We start from the raw sequence: 23,178 nt of genomic DNA, 5'->3' as shown, positions 1-23,178 counted from the left end.
GAGATTTAGAGTTAAATCTGAGGTTTAAATATTAGCTCTGCTTTTTACCACCTGGGCGACCCTGAATAAAGTGATTCACCTCCATCAGCCCACATAGACTAAACTATAGGGGTGAATTAAGTGTCCTTTAAGATAACAACCTTAAAGCTTAAATCCAGTGCTCTGAACAAGTGAAATATAACTTGTTCTACATAGATCATATGGTCATTGTGGGGAAAGTGATTGATAAATCTTAAAGGGTTCTACAAATGTGAGTTGTTTTTTGATTATGATGGTGCCTTCCAGAGTGTTCTTGGGTTTGTTAGCTCATCAATTCCTCATGACAGTCCTATGAGATAAGTGGTGCTAATGTTATTAATATCATTTTACAGAAAAGGAAATTTAAACCTCTTGAGAGGAACTTGCTCAGGTTCAGTGACCAACATCTGGACTTTAAGTTTCAAGCATTTTTCCCTATTCCTTGCTGCTTCTTGTCAGTCCTTTGGAACAAGATTCAGAAATAATAGTGTTTTAAGGTTTGCAAAAGACTTTTGTGTTATCTCATTTGATCCTTATACAACCCTGTGAGGTGCTATTTTTAAACTCTATTTTATGCTAAGTGACTTATCCAGAATCACGCAGCTTATAAGAGGAGATGGGAAAACAGGCTCACCCCTGAAAAAGTTACTTGCCCTAGGAGATTATCATCCCCATTTTATAGATGAGAAAATAGATTCATTGAATCTGAGGTTACCCAGATATGTAAGAGGCAAAGCTATGATTCCAATCCCTGTCCTCCCACCTTTCGTCCATTTGATGTTCTTTTCCATTATATGAAGTTGCTTTCTTTACATTGTATTTACACTTAATTTTTACTCTCTGTTTGCAGACTCACCCCAAGAAAGGTCAGGGCAGTGGCGCACCATGCCCAGCAACCTCTCTGAGAGGAGCCCCAGCATGGAGCCTTCAGCTACTACACCATTCCGGGTCACGGTAACTATCTTTGTGTTACTGCAGTCCCTGCAGGACCTCTTTGTGGAAGTTTACATAACAGGGAATTTTTCTGGCCTCCCTCCATCTAGGTATCCATTCATTTGTTTCCCTAGAGCTGAGCCCCAAGTCCCACAGGCAGTTAAGTATAGAAGGGAAAAAAAACTCCCAGCAGGTAGTGGGCCTTTTTCCAGAGTTGGGGACAATAGGGCATACTCCCTGGACACTGAACCCTGTACCCTGGTGTCCAGACTCACTAGACTCAGGAGGGGAATCTATCCTGACCTGCACCACAAATATGGCAAAGGGAGAAAAGTAAATAGGTTGGATTTTCAAATATTCATATATTCTAGACTAGTTGAGCTTCTGCAACTCATTTTTAAAAAGCAATGTGCAGTATCTCCCACTCTGAATCTGGTGTTTACATTCAAAGAAATGAGCTCACTATGGGAAGAATTGCTCTTCAAAAAGCTATAACCAGAAAGAATAGAGGGGACCCCTCCTCTTGTAAGTGAAAGAGTTGAATTAGATATTCTCTCAAGGTCCCTTATAGCTCCGGCATATTCTGTTCTAGCATTTTATGCTCTGGATTTTCATACTCTGCCTAAAATTCTATGTATCAAAATTTCTTTCAGTGATTATGTTTTATGGTTACAACAGCCTCTTGTTCAGCCTTCTCTATTTGACTTTTGTCAATGGCAGAGAGGAATAGAACCAAGAGATCTTTGGGTGAGGCAGAGATCTTGGTTCAAACTTAGCTTCCCAGAGATTAACATTCATTAAAAAAAATATGGCCCCTTCCACCACATCCCAATGTGGCTTTCAAAGACAAAAGAGGAACCATAAAGTACCAGAGACCAAAAATTTTAAGTCTGGACTTTGGGACTAAACTATGGGAGACATGGATTTTCTCTCAAGGAGGAGAAACCTTTAAATACAAATTTGAGCTCATTTTTCCATTGACATTTCTAGCCCCGAGACAATAACTCTCTCATTTTGGATTTGTATGGTATTTTTGGCTTTCCCATCTTTCATTTCACTTTATCCTCATAGCAACTCAATGAGGTAGGCATGGCAAAAATTACTATCTTTATTTTTGCAATGAGAAAACTAAGATTCCAAGAAATTTTCTTCTTCAAAGTTACTCAGCAAAAGTCAGTGGTAGATCATGGCCCCCAAACCCCAGTATTCCAACTACTAAATACCAAGTATACTTCCTTTTATTCCCTCATTGTTTTTCAAAAAGGAACACTGGCCTCAGAGGCAGAAGACCTGGGTTTGAGTTTCACTATTGTGATTTAGGACCTTCTACCCTCAGTTCCCTGAAGTGTAAGATGTGCATAATTATCTTTCTCCTTCTTATAACACAAGATTGTTGTGTGGCTTGTGAAAATGCTTTGAAAGATAATCACACTTGGCCCCAGGACCAGGGATCTGTATGCTGAGCCAGTCAACGACCCTACAGCAGAGTCAGAGTGAAAGGAGAGAGAAAATAGAATACATGGTAGTGGAGAAATAAGAAAGGAGGGAGTTGCGATCAGCAATGGCAACGGTGGAAAAATATGAAAGTAACTTTTGTGATGGACTTATAAAGAATGAGATCCACCCATGACAGAGTTGTTGGTGTTGGAACAAAGACTCAAGCACATTTTTTGTTATTATTATTTGGAGGAGGGTGCAGGGCAAGTGGGGCTGGATGGCCTGCCTGGGACCACATAGAAGGGTGATCTTTGGGTGTCTGGGGCTGGATTTGGACCCAGGTGCTCCTGGCTCAAGGGCCAATGCTCTGTCTGCCACCCAGCCACCCCTACTATTATTACTATTTTATTTTATTTTGGGTCTTTTTTTTCCTTTTCTTTTTTTGTTTTTTGCAGGGCAGCGGGGATCCGGTGGCTTGCATGTCACACGGTTGGGTGATTGTTGGGTTTATGAGGCTGGATATGGGCTCGGGTGCTCGTGGCTCCAGGGCTGGTGCTTCGTCCATTGCGCCACCTGGCCATACCTACAATTATTACTATTATTTTTTTTATTTTAATTTTTTCTCTCCCTTTTACTTTTTTTGCCCAAGCAAGTCTATCTATATTCATGGGGGAGGAGGGGGTATTTTGTTTACTTGTAAACAAGAATATTTTATTAGTGTAAAAAAACATTTGTACAAAATGAGAATAAAAAAATTTAAAAAAAAAAAGAAAGATAATCACAGGCCCACAAAATCATGGCAACCTTACAGAACCTGAAACTGAGGCCCAGAGTAAATAAGTGGTTTGCCTTGGATCACACAGATGCTAAAATAACAGAATTGGGATTGAAACAAAGGTCTCCCTTAGTTTTAGTCTTATATCCTTTCTCCAATCCCATATTGCTGCTCTATCAAGTTTGGTATCATAGTAAGGCATATTCTGAGTCAATGAGTTTTCTTAGCCTCATCAAACTAACTGGTAATACCGGCTCAACAGACTGGACAAGGGATGGCAAAAAGACCTTGAGATTCTGTCCTCAAATGATTCACTGATAAGCAGGGAAAATGTTCATTTGTTTGTGACCAGTGGGAAGATATTGTCTTTAATCCTTCCAGAGTTCTACCACCCAAACACAGGGTTTCCTGGAGCAGCCTGGAATTCTTAGTCTAACTACCTTTTCCTTAAGTTCTCTAAAGGCTGTCCAACAGGACCAATTTGTACCAATTCACCCTTGGTCAATAATCTTGCCTCCTCTGCTCTGTGATCTTCCCCTCCCTCCCACCCCCATCCCAGTGTTGTGCAGGGGAGGAGAGAAGCAAGGGCTTTCAGCGGGGATTGGGGAGGGGTGCTTCTTTGCTGGAAGTCAGAAGTTACATGATCCTTTGTTCCATTCAGATTTAGTTGCAGAGAAGCAAATTACTGTGGTTTTCCCTAAAGAAAAATAATAATAATTTGAGTGATTTGCTTTTTTGAGACTTTGTTTTCCCATCTGTGAAATGTGGATGTTGCATTTGCTGCAATGATCTTTTCCAAATACTTAGATGTTAATTGGGGTTTTTTGAATGTGAGGCAGAGATGCTTCCAAGACTATTTTTTTAAAAATTAAATTTTATTAATATCTTTTGTTTTCACATAGCATACAATTCCCTTGTTTTTTTTTTTTTTATTCATCCTTCCCAGAGAGTCAGGTCATATAACAAAAAATTTTCTTAAAAACAAAAAAAAGAGAAAAAAGCTATTAGTAAAACTGATCAATATGTCACTAAAAAGTCTGAAAATCTGTATCATTACTCAGTAGTGAACCTCCCATTTCTTCAAAAATGGTTGGGGATAGAGAATGGGGAAGTAGAAGAGGTATGAGAATAGTTATTAATAATTGCTAGGATTTATATAGCACTTAGAGTTGACAAAGTGATTTGCATATATAATCTCATTTGATTTTTATAACAAACCTGTCAAGTCATCCAAATACTGAACCCATTCAGCAGATGAGGAAACTGAAGCTAGTTTAAGTGGTTAAGTAAGAGAGAATAAAAGGAAAGAAAGAAAAAAATAATTTTCACTATGCATGTTTTATTGGACTCTGTGAAACTCAAGTGAGATAATGAGTGGGAGAGAGCTTTATAAATTATATCAAATGTAAGTGATTATCATTGTGATTGGAATGGGGTTCATTTTGTCTTTGAGTCTATGAGATATTTTTCTTCCACCTTTGTCTACTCAGTTCCAGAGAAATTTGTTTTTGTTTATGTAATGCACTTTTACTACTGCCTCCATCCCAGCCAGTGTCAAGTATTAAAAATGTTCCCAGCCCCACCTTTTTGCTTTGGGTAACCTGTTGCTCTTATAACTGGAATGGTGGTAGTGATGCTGCCGCTGCTGCCTTTGCTGCTGCTGCTGCTGGTGGTAGAGGCGGTGGTGGCAGCTCACATTTATTCAGGATGTCCCAAAAGTCTTTGTGCAGTTTTAAGCTTAAATTGGTACATTTTTTCAGCTTAGTTCAGCTTAATATAATTATTTAAACTACCAAAGTTTAAAGCTGAAAAAAGGCTTGGGATACCCTGTATTTAAAGTGTACAAAGCACTTTCTATGCCTTATCTCTCTTGTTCAACAGTATAATCTTGTGAGGTAGGTACTATTATAGGGTAGGTATCTGGTGCAATGGGTCTGAGGTCAGGAAGACTCCTCTTTCTGAGTTCAAATCTGGCCTCAAACACTTACTAGCTATGTGACTCTGGGCAAGTCACTTAACCCTGTTTGCCTCAGTTTTCTCATCTGTAAAATTAGCTAGAGAAGGAGGTGATAAAACCACTCTAGTATCTTTGCCAAAAATACCTCTTATGAGGTCTCTAAAAGTCAGACTCAACTGAACAACAGCAATTGTTATTATTATTAACCTAAGTTTAAGTGATTATGTTCAGTCTCACATCTAATAAATAACAAAGGGAAATTTGAATCTAAATCTTCCTGAATCATTTCAGCACTCTCTCTACTAAATCCTAAGTTTTGTTGAGTAGGAAAATGATCAAATCATATCTGAAGCAGTTTGCAAGTAAAGGATGTTATTGGTTAGTTTATTTTCTTTAGAACGGCAGATTCCTGTGCCTGAAGGTTCATGGTTATAAGGCCAGAACTGAACAAAGAGGAAGTCCTGACCATACCTAAACATGCTACTTTACTCTCCGATTTTTTGCAGGGGAACCTGCTGGTCTTCACCCAAGTGATATTCCAATCATGGTCAAAGTGGTCTAGTATTCCTTTTAGTTCTGAACATTCTATATTCTTTGCACTAACATTTTCTGTTTTGATGTTTTCCCTTTCCCCAGCTATAATATTATGTGATTGCCACTTGCCCCTTTTCCTTTCACTGTCTTTACCCTTTATTTAGCAGATTTTCAGACAAGTTGAGCCTAGTGGGTTTGAGGAGAAAGTGGTGGGGAAGGAGTTGCAGAGGGGAGGTCTGGGAGGCAGAAGTGATTGCAAAGCTTTGAAATTAGACAACTCATTGATCCAACCTGATTCCTTCACAGGAAGTTTAAAGCTAGAGAATCATGTTTGAAGGGCTGTCTGAAATTAGGTCTCAGGGCTATTTTTTGCTCTGTGGAAGAGCAGACATAATGTGAGAAGGGTAAGGTATGCATAGGATTGATGAATCTTGTTTTAGGAACTAAGGCTCTATGGCAGAAACTTCTTTTTATGCTGCTTAATCTTATAATTGGACTAATAGTAATTAGAAACAATTCTTTACATGGAGTCAGAGTTTAATACTTTAGAAAGCATTTTGGCATCCACTAGCTTACTGGTATTTTTTTTAAGCACATCCTGTGAAAAGGTCAGGGGAAGGATAATTATCCCCATTTGACACATAAGGAACCTGAGACTGAGCCAGTCTTATAGTTTTACCTGGGCTGCAAACTCCCCCAATACACAGAAATCTTCAATGTTTCCTTATTGCCTGTTGGAGAAAATAATAATTAAAAAAAATTAGCCTAGAATGTAAAGCCTTTCATTCCCCACCCCATCCTATCCCCACATTTGAATTTTTTCTGGTTCTATTTCATCTTATGCTTCTTTTTGTGTCCTCCATCCCAGTCATAAAGGACAACTGTTATCTGTTCCTCTTATATGACTCTCCATCTCTCACCTCTATGCTTTTGCAAAACTAACCCCCTCCCTAAGTCTAGAGTACATTTTTTTCATTTGTTATAGTGTTTGGGTCCTTCAAAACACAGATTAATTGGCACTTCTTCATACATAAAGCTTTTCCTAATTCCTGGAGTTTTTAGTGCTATCTCCTTCTTGTAATTATTTTGTATATACCCTCAATTTCCTTGTTTACATATTGAATCCTGCCAGTAGACTGTAAGTTCTTTTGAAAGCAGAAATTGTTTTGCTTTTATCTTTGTATTCTTAGCACCTAGCTTATTGCTTACACACAGTAGTTACATAAATACATAATAGGTGTTGAAATTGGTCCATAAATAAATGTCAGGGGCATTCAGTGTGGGGGCCAGGACCCAGACTTGGTCTGTCTAATATCTAGGAAGTGAACAAAAGGAGATTTTGATAAGGAGAGAAAGTTTCTTCTTATTTCTCATGAGCCCTTAGAAAAGTTTAGTAGATTGGTCAGGTCCTGGATCATTTGATGTGCCTGGACTGAAAAGCATTCTCCCCCCCCCCCCCCCCCCAGTTTGTCATCGAGTATGAGTGTCACATAGTCAAATGTGTTAGAACTAAAAGGGAGTTTTGAGTAGAAAATGTTAAAACTGTAAGGTACATCAAAATATTGATTATTAGTGCTAAAAAGAAATCTTAGAATGTTATACTGGGAAGGAACTTTACAACAGAATTTTTGAGCAGAAATAATCTTAACATAAGACAAAGAATATTAGAATTGGAAGGGCTTCTAGAGACCAACTACTTGATCCACCTCTGTGTTTTAGAGAAGAGGAAAAGAACAAGAGAAAGAAAGGAGATGAAACAAGAGTTTTTCCCATTATTCCATGCTTTTCTTCTCCAATTTCCCTATTCTTCATTTGGGAGAATAGCTATTTATGGATTCATCCCTGGAAGAAGTAAAAATAAAAGCAGGAGGAGAAAGATTTTTAAATAAGAAAGTTCCTTTGGATAGGATACACTGGAATATCCTGTCTCCAACAATGTCTCTCTGAGGCTCCAAGAAAATTTGTAAGGTGGTTTCAGACCCCAGGCAAAACTTTAATTATTCCATTCCCATCTCATTAGGGTACTGCCATCTATTGGTCAATGCTTTCTAAGCGACTGGTGCTGAGAAGGCAGCTGGATGCCGTAGCCATGTAGGTCAGCTTGATGCAATAGGACTGAAGCATAGCAACTACTGTGCATACCAAAGAACCTTGTATGAGATCCAGGGCAGGTATCCTGTCCAATAATTTCCCATCTCTACATGTCCCTCCTCTCCATTATCTCAAGTCTACTTCTTTGATTTAAGACATTATCTCCTTTTAGAACTCAGGAATCCCACTCTTAGAGATCTTATAGTTAAATCCTGTCACCTCACAGGTGAGGAAACTGAAGTTCATAAAGGAGACATTACTAACATAAGGGTGGGGTTGGAAACTCCCCATACCCCCTTTAATTTTGAGTGTCTAACTAAGAAGAACACTTTTTGGCTGAATCTAATAGTCTGAAGCCACTATGATCAGGGCTTATCTTCCTTAAATCAAATGAAGCCATTGTGTAAGAGATTGGGTCATACCCTAAGCAATTTGTATATAAGAGAAGCTATCTCAAAACTGAGAGGAAAGAAGAGGAAAGATTTTGAATATATGGATTCTAAAGGTTAAAGCAAACATGGAGCTAAGGAAGGACTGAGCTAGTGCAGTGAACAGAGATAATGAGGAAAATCATTTCCTCTTCAGGCATCTAAGAGGGGAGGATTCAGTCTTAGGGAAGTACCAGTTTGAGGAAGACTGCTTGTTACCCAAGTGTTTCCAGTAAATTGAATTTTGTCTCAACTACAAAAAGATAGAAATAAGTGTAATATTCAGCAGAGAGCCCAACCTTTGCCTAAGGATTAGACATTTTTCCTACTAGAGGTTCATGGCAATTGTGATTGAATTCAGAATTTTTCATCTAAAAAGTGACTCCCGAAAGCCCAAAAGGAGGGAACTAAGTGTCCTTTGGAGCCATGTCATCACCTCTAGATTAAAATTAGCTAATTATTATAATAAAATGTTTTATTAATGTCCTGTAATTCCATGAGTCCTGCCTTAAGGTTGTATAATATAATGGATAGAGCATTCAGTTGGAATCAAAAGGCTTGGTTTTGAATCCTGGCTTTGCTATTTGTGTTTATCTGTGTGACTTTGGATAAGTTGTTTGCTCTCTTTGGGTCAGTTCCCAGAACACTTGGACCTTTGGGACTGAACAGACCTTAGAGATTCAATATATTATTCCAAAGTCCCTTTCAGCTCATCCATCCTATGTCCTATGATTCCTTCCAGCTCCAAATTTATGATCCCATGAACCAAATTTAATCAGTGACTGATTTGATTCAGTTAATGATGCTTTTCCTTTACCATACTTTCCAATCATTTTTTAAAACAATTGTTCTGTGTTGGGATAGTCTTATCAAGACTAAATCAGCAGTTGCAAAAGAAGTAGCAAAAAGAAAGAGATGGGAGCTGCTAGGTGGCGTAGTGGATAAAGCACCAGCCTTGGAGTCAGGAGTTCAGGTTCAAATCAGGTCTCAGACACTTAATAATTACCTAGCTGTGTGGCCTTGAGCAAGCCACTTTACCCCATTTGCCTTGCAAAAAACCTAAAAAAAAAAGAGATGAAGAGAATCTGAAGACCAGGACTCTGGTTCTGCCTCTGCTTTCAAGAAGCTGCATAACCTTTTCTCTATATTTTTGCCTTTGTGGGCCTCAGTTTCCTCACCTGTACTATTTAGGAGTTGGAGTAGATGATCTCTAAGTTTGCTTCGACCTTAAAATTTTGCTTTAGTTTTTAATGTCTCCATTTACTTATATAGGAGATATAGATAGCTTTTGTCTTTAGTTAAAAAGTAGAGGGGCAGTCTCCAAGCCACATACACCTGGGGGAGTCTTTCATGATCCCATATCATAGATGCCCAGGATAGTCCAGAATATTCAAGAAGGCCAAAGGAGGGAGGGTGGGAGATTGCATGTTAAAGAGTTTCCTGATTTTTTTTTGTGTGCTAGTACAATACTCAGAATGTTCCAGGTAGCTTGAAATGCCTTTGCTTATGAACTCAGCCATGAAAATTGTACTCTAATGGCCTCAATTTCTTTGGTGAATATTCTTCTCTACTATTAGGGTTGAGTGAGAAGGCGCCTGATGCTCCCTCTCCTTCCCACCAAACATTCTGCTTTAATTGAAAAGTAATTGTTTGCTAAACCGTTCAGACCCAAGAGGAAAATTACTATCATTTGGGCCTCTGCCTGACTCTAAGTCAGCATGGTTTTTCTTGCGAATGGACTTTAAGGAGAATAAGAGCATTACCACAGATGATAGATAAACAGCAAGCCATGATCATTAAACTGTCAGCCACAGTCCAGTCTAGAAAGGGCGTGTAAGTGGTGGTGCGAAATTACATGTAAATTCCAGGAAGAATTTATCTGAGGAGTCAAGTGACAACTCACAACTGAGGTTTTTGACAGTTGAAGGAAAAGGGGATGGTGGAGGGGACAATGGAGGGATGGTGGCAGAAGAGCAATACTTGGGCATTGATGATGGTTATGTACTGGTCTTTGATGAAGATGTCATGGCTAGCACAAACACATAATAGGGGCTCAAGATTTTTTTCTGGCATTTTTTATTTCCCATGGTCAGTTGGTCAGAAGGCAGAAGTAATTTGGTTCTGGTTTTGCAAGTGATTTCTTTTTTTTTTAATTTATTTTTATTAAAGATATTATTTGAGTTTTACAATCCCCCCCCATCTTACTTCCCTCCCCCCACCCCACCACGGAAAGCAATCTGTCAGTCTTTACATTGTTTCCATGTTGTACCTTGATCCAAAATGGGTGTGATGAGAGAGAAATCATATCCTTAAAGAAGAGACAAGAAGTCTAAGAGGTAACAAGATCAGACAATAAGATATGTGTTTTTTTCTAAATTAAAGGGAATAGTCCTTGAACTTTGTTCAAACTCCACAGCTCCTTATCTGGATACAGATGGCATTCTCCTTTGCAGACAGTTCAAAAATTGCTCCTGATTGTTGCACTGATGGAATGAGTGAGTCCTTCAAGGTTGATCATCACTCCCACGTTGCTGTTAGGGTATACAGTGTTTTCTGGTTCTGCTCATCTCACTCAGCATCAGTTCATGCAAATGCCTCCAGGCTGAAAATCCTTCCTGGTTTCTAATAGAACAATAGTGTTCCATGACATACATATACCACAGCTTGCTAAGCCATTCCCCAATTGAAGGACATTTACTTGATTTCCAATTCTTTTGCAAGTGATTTCTAATGCAACTTTGAGTGTTCTCTAATATGATAAGAATACACTCACTGTATGATCTATAAAGATTCTTCTAGCTTTCACATGAAACATTATTTTCTGTATTCATTTCCAACTCTTAATAATATGTGGATTTAAATATTTGGATTTAATTTAGCTAACACTTATTAAGCATCTATTGTATAGAATGTTGATCTTTAGCAGAGAAAAGTTAAAAAGGTTAATTTTTGTTTTTTTAGGTTTTTGCAAGGCAATGAGGTTAAGTGGCTTGCCCAAGGCCACACAGCTAGGTAATTATTAAGTGTCTGAGGTGGAATTGAACTCAGGTACTCCTGACTCCAGGGCCGGTGCTCTATCCACTGCGCCACCTAGCTGCCCCTAAAAAGGTTAAAAATACAGGGTCCCTGGTGTTTATAGACTGGCAGCAACTGACTTAACATCTCTGTGTCTCACTTTCCTCATCTATCAAGTGGGAAAGTAAATCCAAACCAAAGAATCTTAGAGTTAGAAGTCATTCAGTCAATAAACCTTTATTAAATACCTGCTGTATATCAGGCATTGGTAAGTGCTGGGGTTAAAAAGAAAATCAAAAGGCAGTCTCTATTCTCAAGAAGCTCACAGCTTATTATGAGAGAAAACATGCAAAAAAATGTGTGAACAAGATATATATGCATATATATATAAAGATGCATCTTTATATTATATATGTGTATGTAAATAGTTTTATATATGTATACACACACCTGTGTGTGTGTGTGTGTGTGTGTGTGTGTGTGTGTGTGTACATGTTGACTGGAGATAATCAGTAGAAATAAAACATTAAGAGGAATCAGGACACATCCTATAGAAGGTGGAATTTTAGCTGGAATTAGAGAAACCCAGAAGCAGAGATGAGTACAGAGAACATTCTATACATGGGGAACAGCAAATAAAAATGCCTGGAGTCTGAGGATCTTGTGGGTGTAACTACAAGATGACCAGAGTACTTGAACTGCAGAGTAAGTAAAGATGAATCTTTTAAGAAGACTGGAAAGAGGAGAGTGAAAGGGGGCAAGATTATAAAGGACTTTGAATATCAAATGGAAGATTTTTTATTTGATCCTGGAGATGATAGAGGACCAGTGCAGTTTATTGTGGAGGAGGTGGAATGTTCAAATTTTTATTTTAGAAAGATTATTTTAACAACTGAGTAGAGGATGAATGGGAGTGAGGAGAGACTTGTGGCACTGAGACCCATGAGGAGGGTACTGCATGTATGAGGTGATGGTCTACATTAGTGATACCAGTGAGAGAGAAGAGAACAGGGTGTTTATGAGAAACATCATGATGAATGAAAAACTAATAGACCTTGACAATAGATTGGATTGGGGGTATGTAGAGTGGGGTGCTGCGAGTAAGGAGTTGAGTATTATGACTTAGGTTGTGAGTCTAATAACTGGGGGTGTGGTGGTTCCCTCAACAATATTAGAGAAGATTAGAAGAGGGGAGGATTGGGGGAGGGATATAATGAGTCTGATTTTAGGCATTAAGTTTGGAATGTCCAGTAGATACATAGAAATGGAAGACTATCAAGAGAGACATTAGGCTTAGATAATAGATTTGAGAAACTCCAACATAAATATGCTAACTAAATCCATAGGAACTGACTAAATCATTAAGTGAAATTTTTTGGAGGAAGAAGAGAAAGAGGGTCAGCATAGAGCTCTGGGGACATCCATGGTTAGTGGGCAGGAGACTGAGAAGGAATGACCAGATAGGTAGGAGGAGAACCAGGAGAGAGCAGTGTCACAAAAATCTAAAATGAAGAGAGTAAAAAGAAAAGGATAATTAATAGTGGCAAAGTTTGCAGAGAGGTTAAGAGAGAATCCTTTGCTATTAGCCATGCTTACATTTCTAACTTCTTCATCATTTTTACTCACGAAATTGTTGGGGGGGGAGTTAAAGTGTAGAACCTTATATTTGCTCCTGTTACATTTCATCTTATTTGATTCAGCTCAGTGTTCTATTTTGTCAAGAATTTTTTGAACTGTCATTCAGTATGTTAGCTATTCCTTTCATCTTTGTATCTTTTGAAATTTTGATAAGCATACCATTTGTGCCTTTATCTAAATCATTAATAACAGTGTTAAAGTGTACATGATGATGAATCCAATCCCTGGGGACACTCCACCCTAGACCTCCTTTCAAGTTGACCTTGAACCACTAACTTTGAGTCTGACCATTCAACAAGTTACTAATCCTCCTGGTAGATAATTCTATTATCTAACCCCTATCTCTTCAGCTCCTTAAAACTCACTTAATTATATTATTATCTAAAGTATATATCTGTTTTTTCCTCCAGACTTCATGAATTGCTTTACTTAAAATGTAGGTAAACTATATGTACACCATTCCTCTTCAATTTAGTAACCCTGTCAAAAATGGAAATAAGGTTAGTCTGACATGATCTATTCTTGATGAAACCATGCTGGCTCATCACCCTTTCCTTTTCTAGACAATGATGATGATAACAACAACTGACATTTATACAATGCTTTAGAGTTTGCAAAGTATTTTATAAAAATTATCTCATTTGACAACCTCATGAGGTATATACTATAGATATTTTTATTCATTCTTTATAGAGGAGGAAATTGAGGCTCACTGAGATTAGTTGATATGATCTTGTTCCCCTAGCTAATAAGTACTGGAAGTGGAATTCAAACCTATGCCTTTCTGACTCTGTGTGCCAAGCCAAGCTTACTGGTCTATGGTTTAACTCTATTCCCTTTATTAAAAAATTGGGACATTTGCCATTTTTCAGTTACCTTTCCCACTGTCCGTGATCTTTCAGAGATCATTGCTAGTGGCTCAGTCATCACATCTGCCAGTTCCTTCAACATTCTGGGATGTAATTTTTGTTTTTTCCTGAACCAAATAACTTGAACCAAGGGCAGTTATAAGCTATGTTCTTTTTTTCCTGTCAAGCATCCCTCACAGAAATATTGAGCAAATCAGGGAACTAATGGTAGACTTCATGAACTCTAAAGTGATACCAATAAAGTTAGTGGAATAATGCAAACATCAAAGTCTGTTAGTTGGTATTTTATGCTGAAAGCTTCTTGATGATGCTTCTCAACCACTTAGGGCTGTTGCCACCTGAGGTCCAGTTCTTCTCCAAGCAGGTATTCCAGTCCCTAGCCTAGCTCTATACCTGAAACCTCAGGGGTGTTATTCTAGGCATCCAAGAGCCAAAATAGTGATAGGATTGAGTGAAATTTATATCCTTCCTCTCCCATTCCCTCACTTCTGAATGTAAACAAATTCTAAAGACTCCTTACCTAGAGATAGGCAAGTGATTTGAGCATTTAGACATAAACTCCAAATAAGCACATTTGTAACCTCCCCCTTCTCCCTTCTCCCCTCTCCCCTGGTAGAATAATAGATTCTGTTTTTCCCTTCCCCTGGACAATAACTGTAGGGAATGCAACTTTAGAGAACTATCTGGGAATTAAGAGGCTAAAAGATTTGCCTAGCATCAAATTGCCAGTTTGTGTTAGAGGGAGAAGTTGAACTTAGGTCCCCTGACCCAGGCCAGATCTCTATATAGTGTACATTAATCTGCTCTTCTATGCAATCTTCCTCTGCATTAATACAAGTCTAATGTCCAAAAAACAAAAAATAAAAGAGGGGTGAGGCTATGGTCCCATGAGACCTGGAATATCTTATTTATGGGTGTCTTTTTTTTTTAAATAACACTGACCAGTTATAGCACATCCAAAAGAGCGACCAGGATAATAAAGGAATTGGGGACTATGCTAAATGAGAAATAGTTAAAAGAAATGGAGATGTAAAGCTTGGAGATGAAAAGATTTTAGAGGGGAGTCAGACATGATAGTTGTCTTCAGGTACTCAAAGGGCCGTAATGCAGAAGAGGGAGCAAAGTGTGGCCAGAACTTGGAAGAAATAACAAGAATTAGATCTCTGCTCAGTATTAAAAGAAACATCTTATTGATACAAAGGTATTCAAAATGATACAATCTAATGATGCAGTGTCCAAGAGGACAGTGACCTGCATTGAGAGATAATGAAAAATTCCTTCACTAGAGTCTTCAAAGGGTATCTAGATGGATGACCACTGAGGGGTATTGTAGAAGGAATTGCAGAATGGATTGGACCTATGAGCTCTGAGGTTCCTTCTAACGTTTAGCTCTCATAATCCTATGAATTCTTGCAACTGCTTTCTATATCTGAAATATCATATCAGATATCAAATATCAGGGGGAAATGATTTTCCCATTGAATTAGTAACAAAGCTTGAATTAGATAGGTCACCAGACTAGTACCTTAGAATTTTAAATTCACCTGCTCCAACTGAACAGAGTAGGGTGTACTAGTTCTTCATTCCTTTCTAGTAGTAGTAGTAGTAGTAGTAGTAGTAGTAGTAGTAGTAGTAGTAGTAGTAGTAGTAGTAGCAGCAGTTGTTTCATTTTAGTCCTGTCCAACTCTAAATGACCTCATTTAGCGTTTTCTTAGCAAAGATACTGGAGTAGTTTATCATTTTTCTCCAGTTCATTTTACACATGAGGAAACTGAGGCAAATGGAGTTAAGTGACTTGCTCAGGGTCACATGGCTAATAAATGTTCTGAGTCTGTATTTGAACTCAGAAAAATGAATCTTTCTGATTCATCCCCACACTAGCCACTGTACCACTCATGGTAAGAGTAGTAGATCAGACTTATTTAGCACTCTTTGGTTACAGAGCACTTTTCATATTCATTTTCTTATTGATTGTCACATCTTTGTGAAATGTGCAGGGTTCATACTAAATTTTCTTTTGTTAGCCAAAGAAACATAAATTGTTAGACCTATATGGGATCTGTATATTGTAGAATAAAAGGACATTGAATGTCAGAGTTTAAAGGAACTTTAATCAACTGGAAACAATGTTGTTGAATAGGGTGATCTTCTGTCAGATGGTGGAAATTCCATAGGGATCAAAAGTAGAAGATTAATTATAAAAGATTTTAGGAATCATGTACTCTAGGATTTCTTTTTTTTTTTTTTTTGCAAGGCAAATGGGGTTAAGTGGCTTGCCCAAGGCCATACAGCTAGGTAATTATTAAGTGTCTGAGGCAAGATTTGAACTCAGATACTTCTGACTCTAGGGCCTGTGTTCTATCCACTGTGCCACCTAGCCGACCCTCTAGGATTTCTTAATCTGGTGTTCATGAATTTAAAAAAAACATTTTGACAACAATATTTTAATACATCTGTATTTGATTTTCCTAGGTAATCCTATGAATTTAATTTTGTTCATTTAAAACTGTTGTGAGAAGGGATCTTTGATGCAAAAGAAAGTTAAGAATCTCTCTTCTATTCCAACTTCTTTTCTGCAACTAAGGAAACTGAGTCTCAAAAAAGTAATTTATTCTTTGCTTCTACTACTCAAGCCTATGTCCCCTGACTCTTAAGGTCAGTTTCTTTCCACAGTGCTATGCTTCCTTCTTCATGCCTAAGTCCAGTGGCTTCTCTCTCTCATCCCTAACACTAGGAGCTTTCCCCCAAAATACATCTTTCTTTGGATCTTTCAGTGTCTAAGGAGTATAGTGAATAGTTTTCACTACAGTGTTATGACTTCATCAATTTCTCTTCCTCTTCCTACCCTATTAGATGTTTCTCTGTTCATATAGTGAACTTGTTCCCATTGAGTCTTATCTGCTCCTCAGATAGGACATTGGGGAAGAGTATGACATATATGGAGTTGGCTATGTAGCCTTCCTTCCTCTTTTCATACACTATTCTCATATGCAGAGTTACATGTGCATGAATACAGGCAGAATAACTTTTCCATAGCTCTCTTTAGGTTATAAAGCACTTTCCTTACAATTCTCATAGCAACCCAGAATATCTCCAAAAAGTATTAATATCTCAGTTTTACAGCTAAAGAAACCAAGGCTTAGAGAGAGAGGTTAAGTGACTTGCCCAGGGTTCACATGTCTAGTAAATTCAAGAAACAAGATCAGTCTTCCTTCTACATAACAGTCACATAATCCAATATCTGGCTGCCTTCCATCCCCCTGTCACCTATGCAATAGTGTACAAATGCATGAATGCAATCAGAAGTACTCTTTCTCTCCTGTGTTATACAGAGGTAATTATATGAGTAAAGCCAGCATCTTCTTGTTCCTTTCCCTCACTTGTCCCACCACTGCAGAATTGCATAGCATTTTAAATGCAGTCAGAATATAACCTAAAACTATCCTACCCCCATCCCTCCAAGATGGGTATAATTGCTTGTATACAATTAGTAGATACTACTCTTTCTCACCATCCTTTTACTGACCCTCTCCCCTCTGCAGCTATGCAAAGATATATTTATATGAGTAGAGTCATTAGGTATTCTTTTTCTTGTTCATCTAGTCCAGATTTGTTTGACTGAATTCTAAATAAAATACTGTATTTGTCTGTGGACAGAAGTATACATCTTTTAACATGCAAAGGTGTATACCTTTAAGAATGTAATCAGCAAATATTCCTGATTTCCTTTCCCCCAATTCCATTATATACATCTGTATAAAAGTCGAGACAATTTGGCACAAGTCCATCTTCCTTCTCTTCCCTGTTGAAGAAGGGAATTACCATGTTTAGGAGTAAAGTCAGCAAATACTCCTCCTGTCCTCTTCCTACCCCATGCTGTGCACATCTGTATGAATGCAGATAAAAGATAATTCCATATCTGTCCATCTCGCCCCACCTCCCTTACCCTCCCCACTGTGCAAAAGGGTATGCTATGCAGTCAGCAGGTTTTTGTCTCCTTGTCACTAGAACCAGGGAGATGGCATTCAGAGGTGCCATTCTGAGAACTGTTCAAATTCCTTTAAACAAAAACTATTAACCAGATAGACTAGAAGTATGGAGAAGTTCTGAAAAAACAAGTCTATCTGAACCACATGATAAACATGGTCCTTTCAGTCACAACAGTAGCTCTCCCTGGTGTCTGCCTCACATGACTTGTGATAATACCAGAGAACCATTGTTTTACCTTCCTAAACAATCATAGAATCACGTCATTGGAAGAATTTCACAGGTCATCCAATCTCCCATTAATTGTGGGAATTCTTTCTACAATGTTCCCAGAAAATAACTGGCCTCTGTTCAAACATCTTCATTATCAGAAACCTTACTAACCCATAAACTAGCTCATTCTACTATTAGCTCTAATTGATAGAAAGTTCTTCCCCATATTGCAATGAAATTCATTTCCTTATAAAATCCATCTCACTAGTTGCTCTAACTGTATGACCTTGAATTAATTTCTTCCTGTCTTTGCCTTATCTGTGAAATAATATCTAAGATTAAATATAAATTAGAATCTAAGATTCATTCTAGACCTGTCATTCTTTGAGTCAAATGAACATTGAATAGGAAAGTTTGGTGTGCAAAGCATTGCTCCTGCTTGTGTTGGCTAGAAATGCTTAGAACATGATGTTTGTTTTTCAATTTCTTTTATTTTTTTAGGGTTTTTTTTTGTAAGGCAAACAGGGTCAAGTGGCTTGCCCAAGGCCACACAGCTAGGTAATTATTAAGTGTGTGAGACCGGATTTGAACCCAGATGATCCTGACTCCAGGGCCAGTGCTTTATCCACTATGCCACCTAGCCGCCCGTCTTTCAATTTCAAAGAAGATCATGACTTCAGGGAGGTGATGCCATCATAAGCATGTGAATTGAATTTGAGTGCTGTGCTATGTTGCCAGCTTCATTTTCTCCTCCAGAGCCATCTAGGTCTAGTGGCCAGATATGAATCAGGACAACTGTGGGTGGTCCTTGATATGAGGCAATTAGTGTGACTTGCCCAAAGTCAATAGATAATAAGTGACTGAAGCCAGATTTGAACTTAGGTCTTCCTTGACTTCAAGACCAGAGTTTTATCCCTTATGCCTTCTTGTTGCCCCTTCCATACAACATCACTTTCACAGGATTACCATTTCAAGTATTTGAAGACAGAGGTCATGCACCACTTTTCTCCAGCTTGAACTTTCCATCAGTATATTCCAGTAATATAGAGTTTCCAAGGACTTCATCATCTCCTCCTCTGGAGGTATGCATAGTATTTTCTTTCTTTAATACAAAAATCATTAATAGAGTTAAGACCTGGGTTCAAGTTCTAATTCAGACATTTACTAGCCATATGATCTTAGACAAGTCTCCTTATTTGGAGGTTGATCATCCACTTCACAGTTTAATTATGGAGAGTGTTCTTTGTAAATTATTAAGTACTGTAGAAATGGGTGCCATTCTAGTAATTATTTTACTTACAATGGATGGGGGGTAAATATTTGCCTTGGTGCTAAAAGTGTCACCCTGACCAGGAGGGGGCACTGTAGGATAATTTAGAAAGGGGCTACCCAAGGGAAAAGAAAGCCAGGAGACCAATTAATTGCATATTGGGGTCTTCATTTATTATTCTGTGTTGAAAATATCTATGAAAATATAGGTTAGACTTGTCCATCAAGGTTTGGAAGCCTTATCCATAGGAAAATTCAGAGCTAGGAGAATGGAGCTCAGGCCTGAGGGAATCTTAGTTTTAGAACTAGAATTCCATTTAATTCAACATTTATTGTCTACTATGTTCAAGGCCCTGTGCAGGTTCTAAGAATGGACTCTACCCACAAGGAGCTTACCTCCTACTTGATATAATCTTAGAATAGATTATTAGAAAATGGGTTTTCCTAGCTATAAGGAACATTAGAGAAGATCTAATTCAGTGAAGCAGAACTGGGGTTTAAAGTGGAGACCCTTCTGTGGATCCTATGAACAAAATTTACAAATAAGGAAACTGAGGTTTGACAAGGAAGTCTCTTGCCTCAGGTTACATGGCTAACAAGTCTCAGGTGTAGAGTTCAAACATCAGTTTTCTGAGTGAGTCTAATGCTTTTGCCATTAACTGTATCACACAACACATGGACTTATGGGCCCTTCATCCCTGGAGCCTAATTTAGGCAGGACCTGCTCTGAGCAAATCCTTTCACCATGCTGAGCTTGATTTCTGAGGGCCAGTTCTCTGATAGGAATCATTGGTTAAAAGGACTCAGATAGTAGCAAACCTATACCAATATCCCTTGGTAAATTGCACTTGATATCATAATTCCCAGTCAATATTGGGCTTTAAGCCATTCTTATGCTAAAGAAAGTATTGTTGAAGTTTAAATTTATCCAGGCTGTGAATAATTTTCTGTCAATTTGGGATTATCTCATTTAATCTCAAAGGCACTCATTCCTTCTCTATCTAAGCTTTCAAAAACATTTGTCTGATTGCAATCCATTGCTCTCTGTTGTCAAATAAATCTCCTGTACATACGGAAAACCAGGGATGGGAAATGTGAAACTTAGGAGATTTATTGAAAGTCTCATACTACAAACTCCTAGTGCCATAAACATCTCAATCCTCCTTGATGAGAGGGGGAGAAGAGAATTCTATCAGAGGAAGGATATTAATTCCTAATGAGAGACAAAGCTTAAAGAGTATGGTATAGTTGACATATTCCTGACTGTGAAATGGAGGAATAAGGTTTCAAATTCTGGCTGTTGTATGACCTTGAACTCTGTGGACCTCAGTTTCCTTATCTATAAAATGAAGCAATTGGGACTAGAGAACTTCTAAATCTCTTTCATCTCTAAATCTTTATATATATAGGATATTTCCTGTCAAGATTCTGAGCCTAATGATGTGACATGGAGGATCAATTTGGATAAATCCAGGAATACCCTTCCTGATAGCCTCAAAGGTTTGGGACAAAAATCAACTTTCTCAATAAATTCTTATAAAGCTATCATTTTCAGTTGGATTCCTTGATTCAAACATTTTGCTTCTCCCTGCTTCAATTCATCCAAAGTACTATCAAAGTGATTTTCCTAAAACAAGTCAAATTGCTCAAATAATTAACAGCAGTATAATGTAATAGAGTAGAGGACTTGGAGTTCAGAAAATTTGAGGTCAGTCATCTGGACATATCATTTATCCTCTTTGAATCTCAGTTTTACTTCTATAAGAAAAAAGGTTGAATGTGATGACAGTGGAACATAATGACCAATGTAATCCCATCAAGTATATAATCTCCTGTGGCTACCTATTAACTCTAGGTAATATAATAATAATAATAATAATAATAATAATAATAATAAATATAAGCTCTTCTATTTGACAATTAAAGCTCTTTAATTGAAGTATGAGAAATATTAGACAGAGACAGAAAAATGTTTTATAATTAATCTATTCCCTCTGCACCTACCATGTATGTTAAATTAACATTGACACCCCTTCTCCACCCCAATCCCATTGTCCAAGCTTTGAGATGAGCTCAATGAATTTTTAGTAAAGTATATTTTTGCTCCCTGACTAGGATTCAAGTTAAATTCCCTGCCCCCCAGACAGCTCCTATATAAATAAAACAATGAATCCCTACTTTGACCTGAAAGGATTAAGTCTTTGGCCTAAGACCCCACATCCATATTATCACTCAGAGATTCTTTCTCTATTAACATACACCTAAATTACCTCATTTTCCTGCCCCTTTAAAAACTCACTCACTCCTTAAATTGCTGGTCTTCCTTCGGAGGGCAGCCCACTCTGGAACAGTCTGATTCCCCTATAATAATTTCTCATGCCCCTATGCTTTTCTTTACTACTTATTCCATGATTGCTTGTCTTCCTTGAAGCTAGCCCACTCTTGGGAAGCATAATTTCCTATGTAACCTCTCTTTACTTCTATATTTTTCCTTATTGCTCATCCTTTCATGGTTGTTTATATCACTGATGTTGCTCCTATACCTTTCCTTCATGTTCAACCTTTCATGGTGGTTTAGGTTGCTTAGAGATCAGTGGTTTCCTGCCTTTAATCTCTTTCACTTAGATTCCACTAATTATAGCAGTACTTAATTAAATACATCTTTTTGTCCCTAAAAATGTCTTCTGAGTTAGATTCAGTCTTTTACATGAATTCTTTCATGTTCCACCTGAACCTTTAACCAGCTACATATTTTCCCCAGCATCAATAACCTCATCTTGTCCTACATTTCCAATCTGCTTATATATTTGGTTTATCCATGCTGTCAAGTTAATAATTAATCAACAGACATTTATTAAATACCTATGTTCCAGAAACAGTTGTAAATGCTAATGGATATAAACATAAAGAAAGGCAAAAATAGTCCCTATCCTCAATGAGCTTAAAATCTCCTGGGAAAGTCTACAAGCAAACAACCTCATACAAACAAGATGTTTGGTGATAATCTCAAAAGTAAGGCATTAGCTTTAGGTTGGGACCTCTTAAAGAATGTGTTAGGTAAGCTGAGACTTGAAGGAAGCCTTGGTGGCCAGTTGGCAGAGATCAAGAGTTTCTCACATAATATGAGACATCTCACATCTTGTTTTTGCATTGGCCATTCCCCTTATCCTAGATTGTTCTCCCTTATCACCTCCATTTCTTAGAACTGTCTTTCTTCAAGATTTAACTCAAATATATTGGGAACAGCCAGCAAAAGTTCCCAGAATCTGAGTCAAAATATCTTGTTCAAGGAAAAGCAGAGAGACTAGTGTCACTACATCCACAGACTCTGAAGGAATGCAAAGTATAACAGGACTGGAAAAATCTGTGTGTGTGTTTGTGTGTGTGTGTGTGTGTGTGTGTGTGTGTGTGTGTGTGTGTGTGTGTGTGGTATGAGGAAGGAAAAGCAGGTTATAAGACTCCTGTTGGTATATCATTGATCTCCATCATCTTCTGATATCCCTTCCAGATAAAATATACCTTATCCAGGTGATCTCCCTTCCCCTCAGACAATCTGAATCATTAAGGGTGTGATGCAGTAATATGTATCTTAATTCAATTTTGGTGAAGAAACAGAAGAGTGTTTCATTTTTGTCATGGGATCATGGAATTTAGAAGGGGACCATAAAGGTCATCTAGTCTAATATACTCATGAGATGAGGAAATTGAAGCTTATAGAGGTTAAGAAACTTCATCTAGGGGGTGGCTAGGTGGCATAGTGGATAAAGCACCGGCCCTGGAGTCAAGAGTACCTGAGTTCAAATCCGGCCTCAGACACTTAATAATTACCTAGCTGTGTGGCCTTGGGCAAGCCACTTAACCCCGTTTGCCTTACAAAAAAACCTAAAAAAAAATTTCATGTAAAATACAAACTAGAAAGTGGCAGAACCAGGATTTGAATGCAGGTTCTCTGGTTTCATAGCTATGTCCTTTCCACTGTGTCATGATTTAGATCCAGAAAGGAAGTTAGTAATC

General features: G+C 38.0%; 1 protein-coding gene and 1 long non-coding RNA gene across 10 annotated transcripts in view; one reads left to right on the top strand and one right to left on the bottom strand.

Annotated features, from left to right (window-relative positions):
- Positions 1-23,178, top strand: part of DAB2IP (DAB2 interacting protein) — a 325,075-nt gene that overhangs the window by 129,771 nt on the left and 172,126 nt on the right. For all 9 annotated transcript variants that reach the window (XR_012473657.1, XM_074211661.1, XM_074211663.1 and 6 more), the window contains exon 2: positions 869-972. Coding sequence is in view for 8 of the 9 variants with exons in the window: in XM_074211661.1 (XP_074067762.1) it covers positions 869-972 (104 nt within the window). In the remaining variant the exon portion in view is untranslated. The remainder of the gene's footprint in view (positions 1-868; positions 973-23,178) is intronic.
- Positions 6,191-23,178, bottom strand: part of LOC141505655 (uncharacterized) — a 28,490-nt gene continuing 11,502 nt past the window's right edge. The window contains exon 4 of the long non-coding RNA XR_012473658.1: positions 6,191-6,385. This is a non-coding gene — a long non-coding RNA (uncharacterized LOC141505655). The remainder of the gene's footprint in view (positions 6,386-23,178) is intronic.

This window comes from Macrotis lagotis, chromosome 1 (genome assembly GCF_037893015.1).
Source record: "Macrotis lagotis isolate mMagLag1 chromosome 1, bilby.v1.9.chrom.fasta, whole genome shotgun sequence".
Lineage (NCBI taxonomy): Eukaryota > Metazoa > Chordata > Mammalia > Peramelemorphia > Peramelidae > Macrotis > Macrotis lagotis.
The sequence above is the reverse complement of the archived record's forward strand: the minus strand, read 5'-3'. Positions and strand labels throughout refer to the sequence as shown.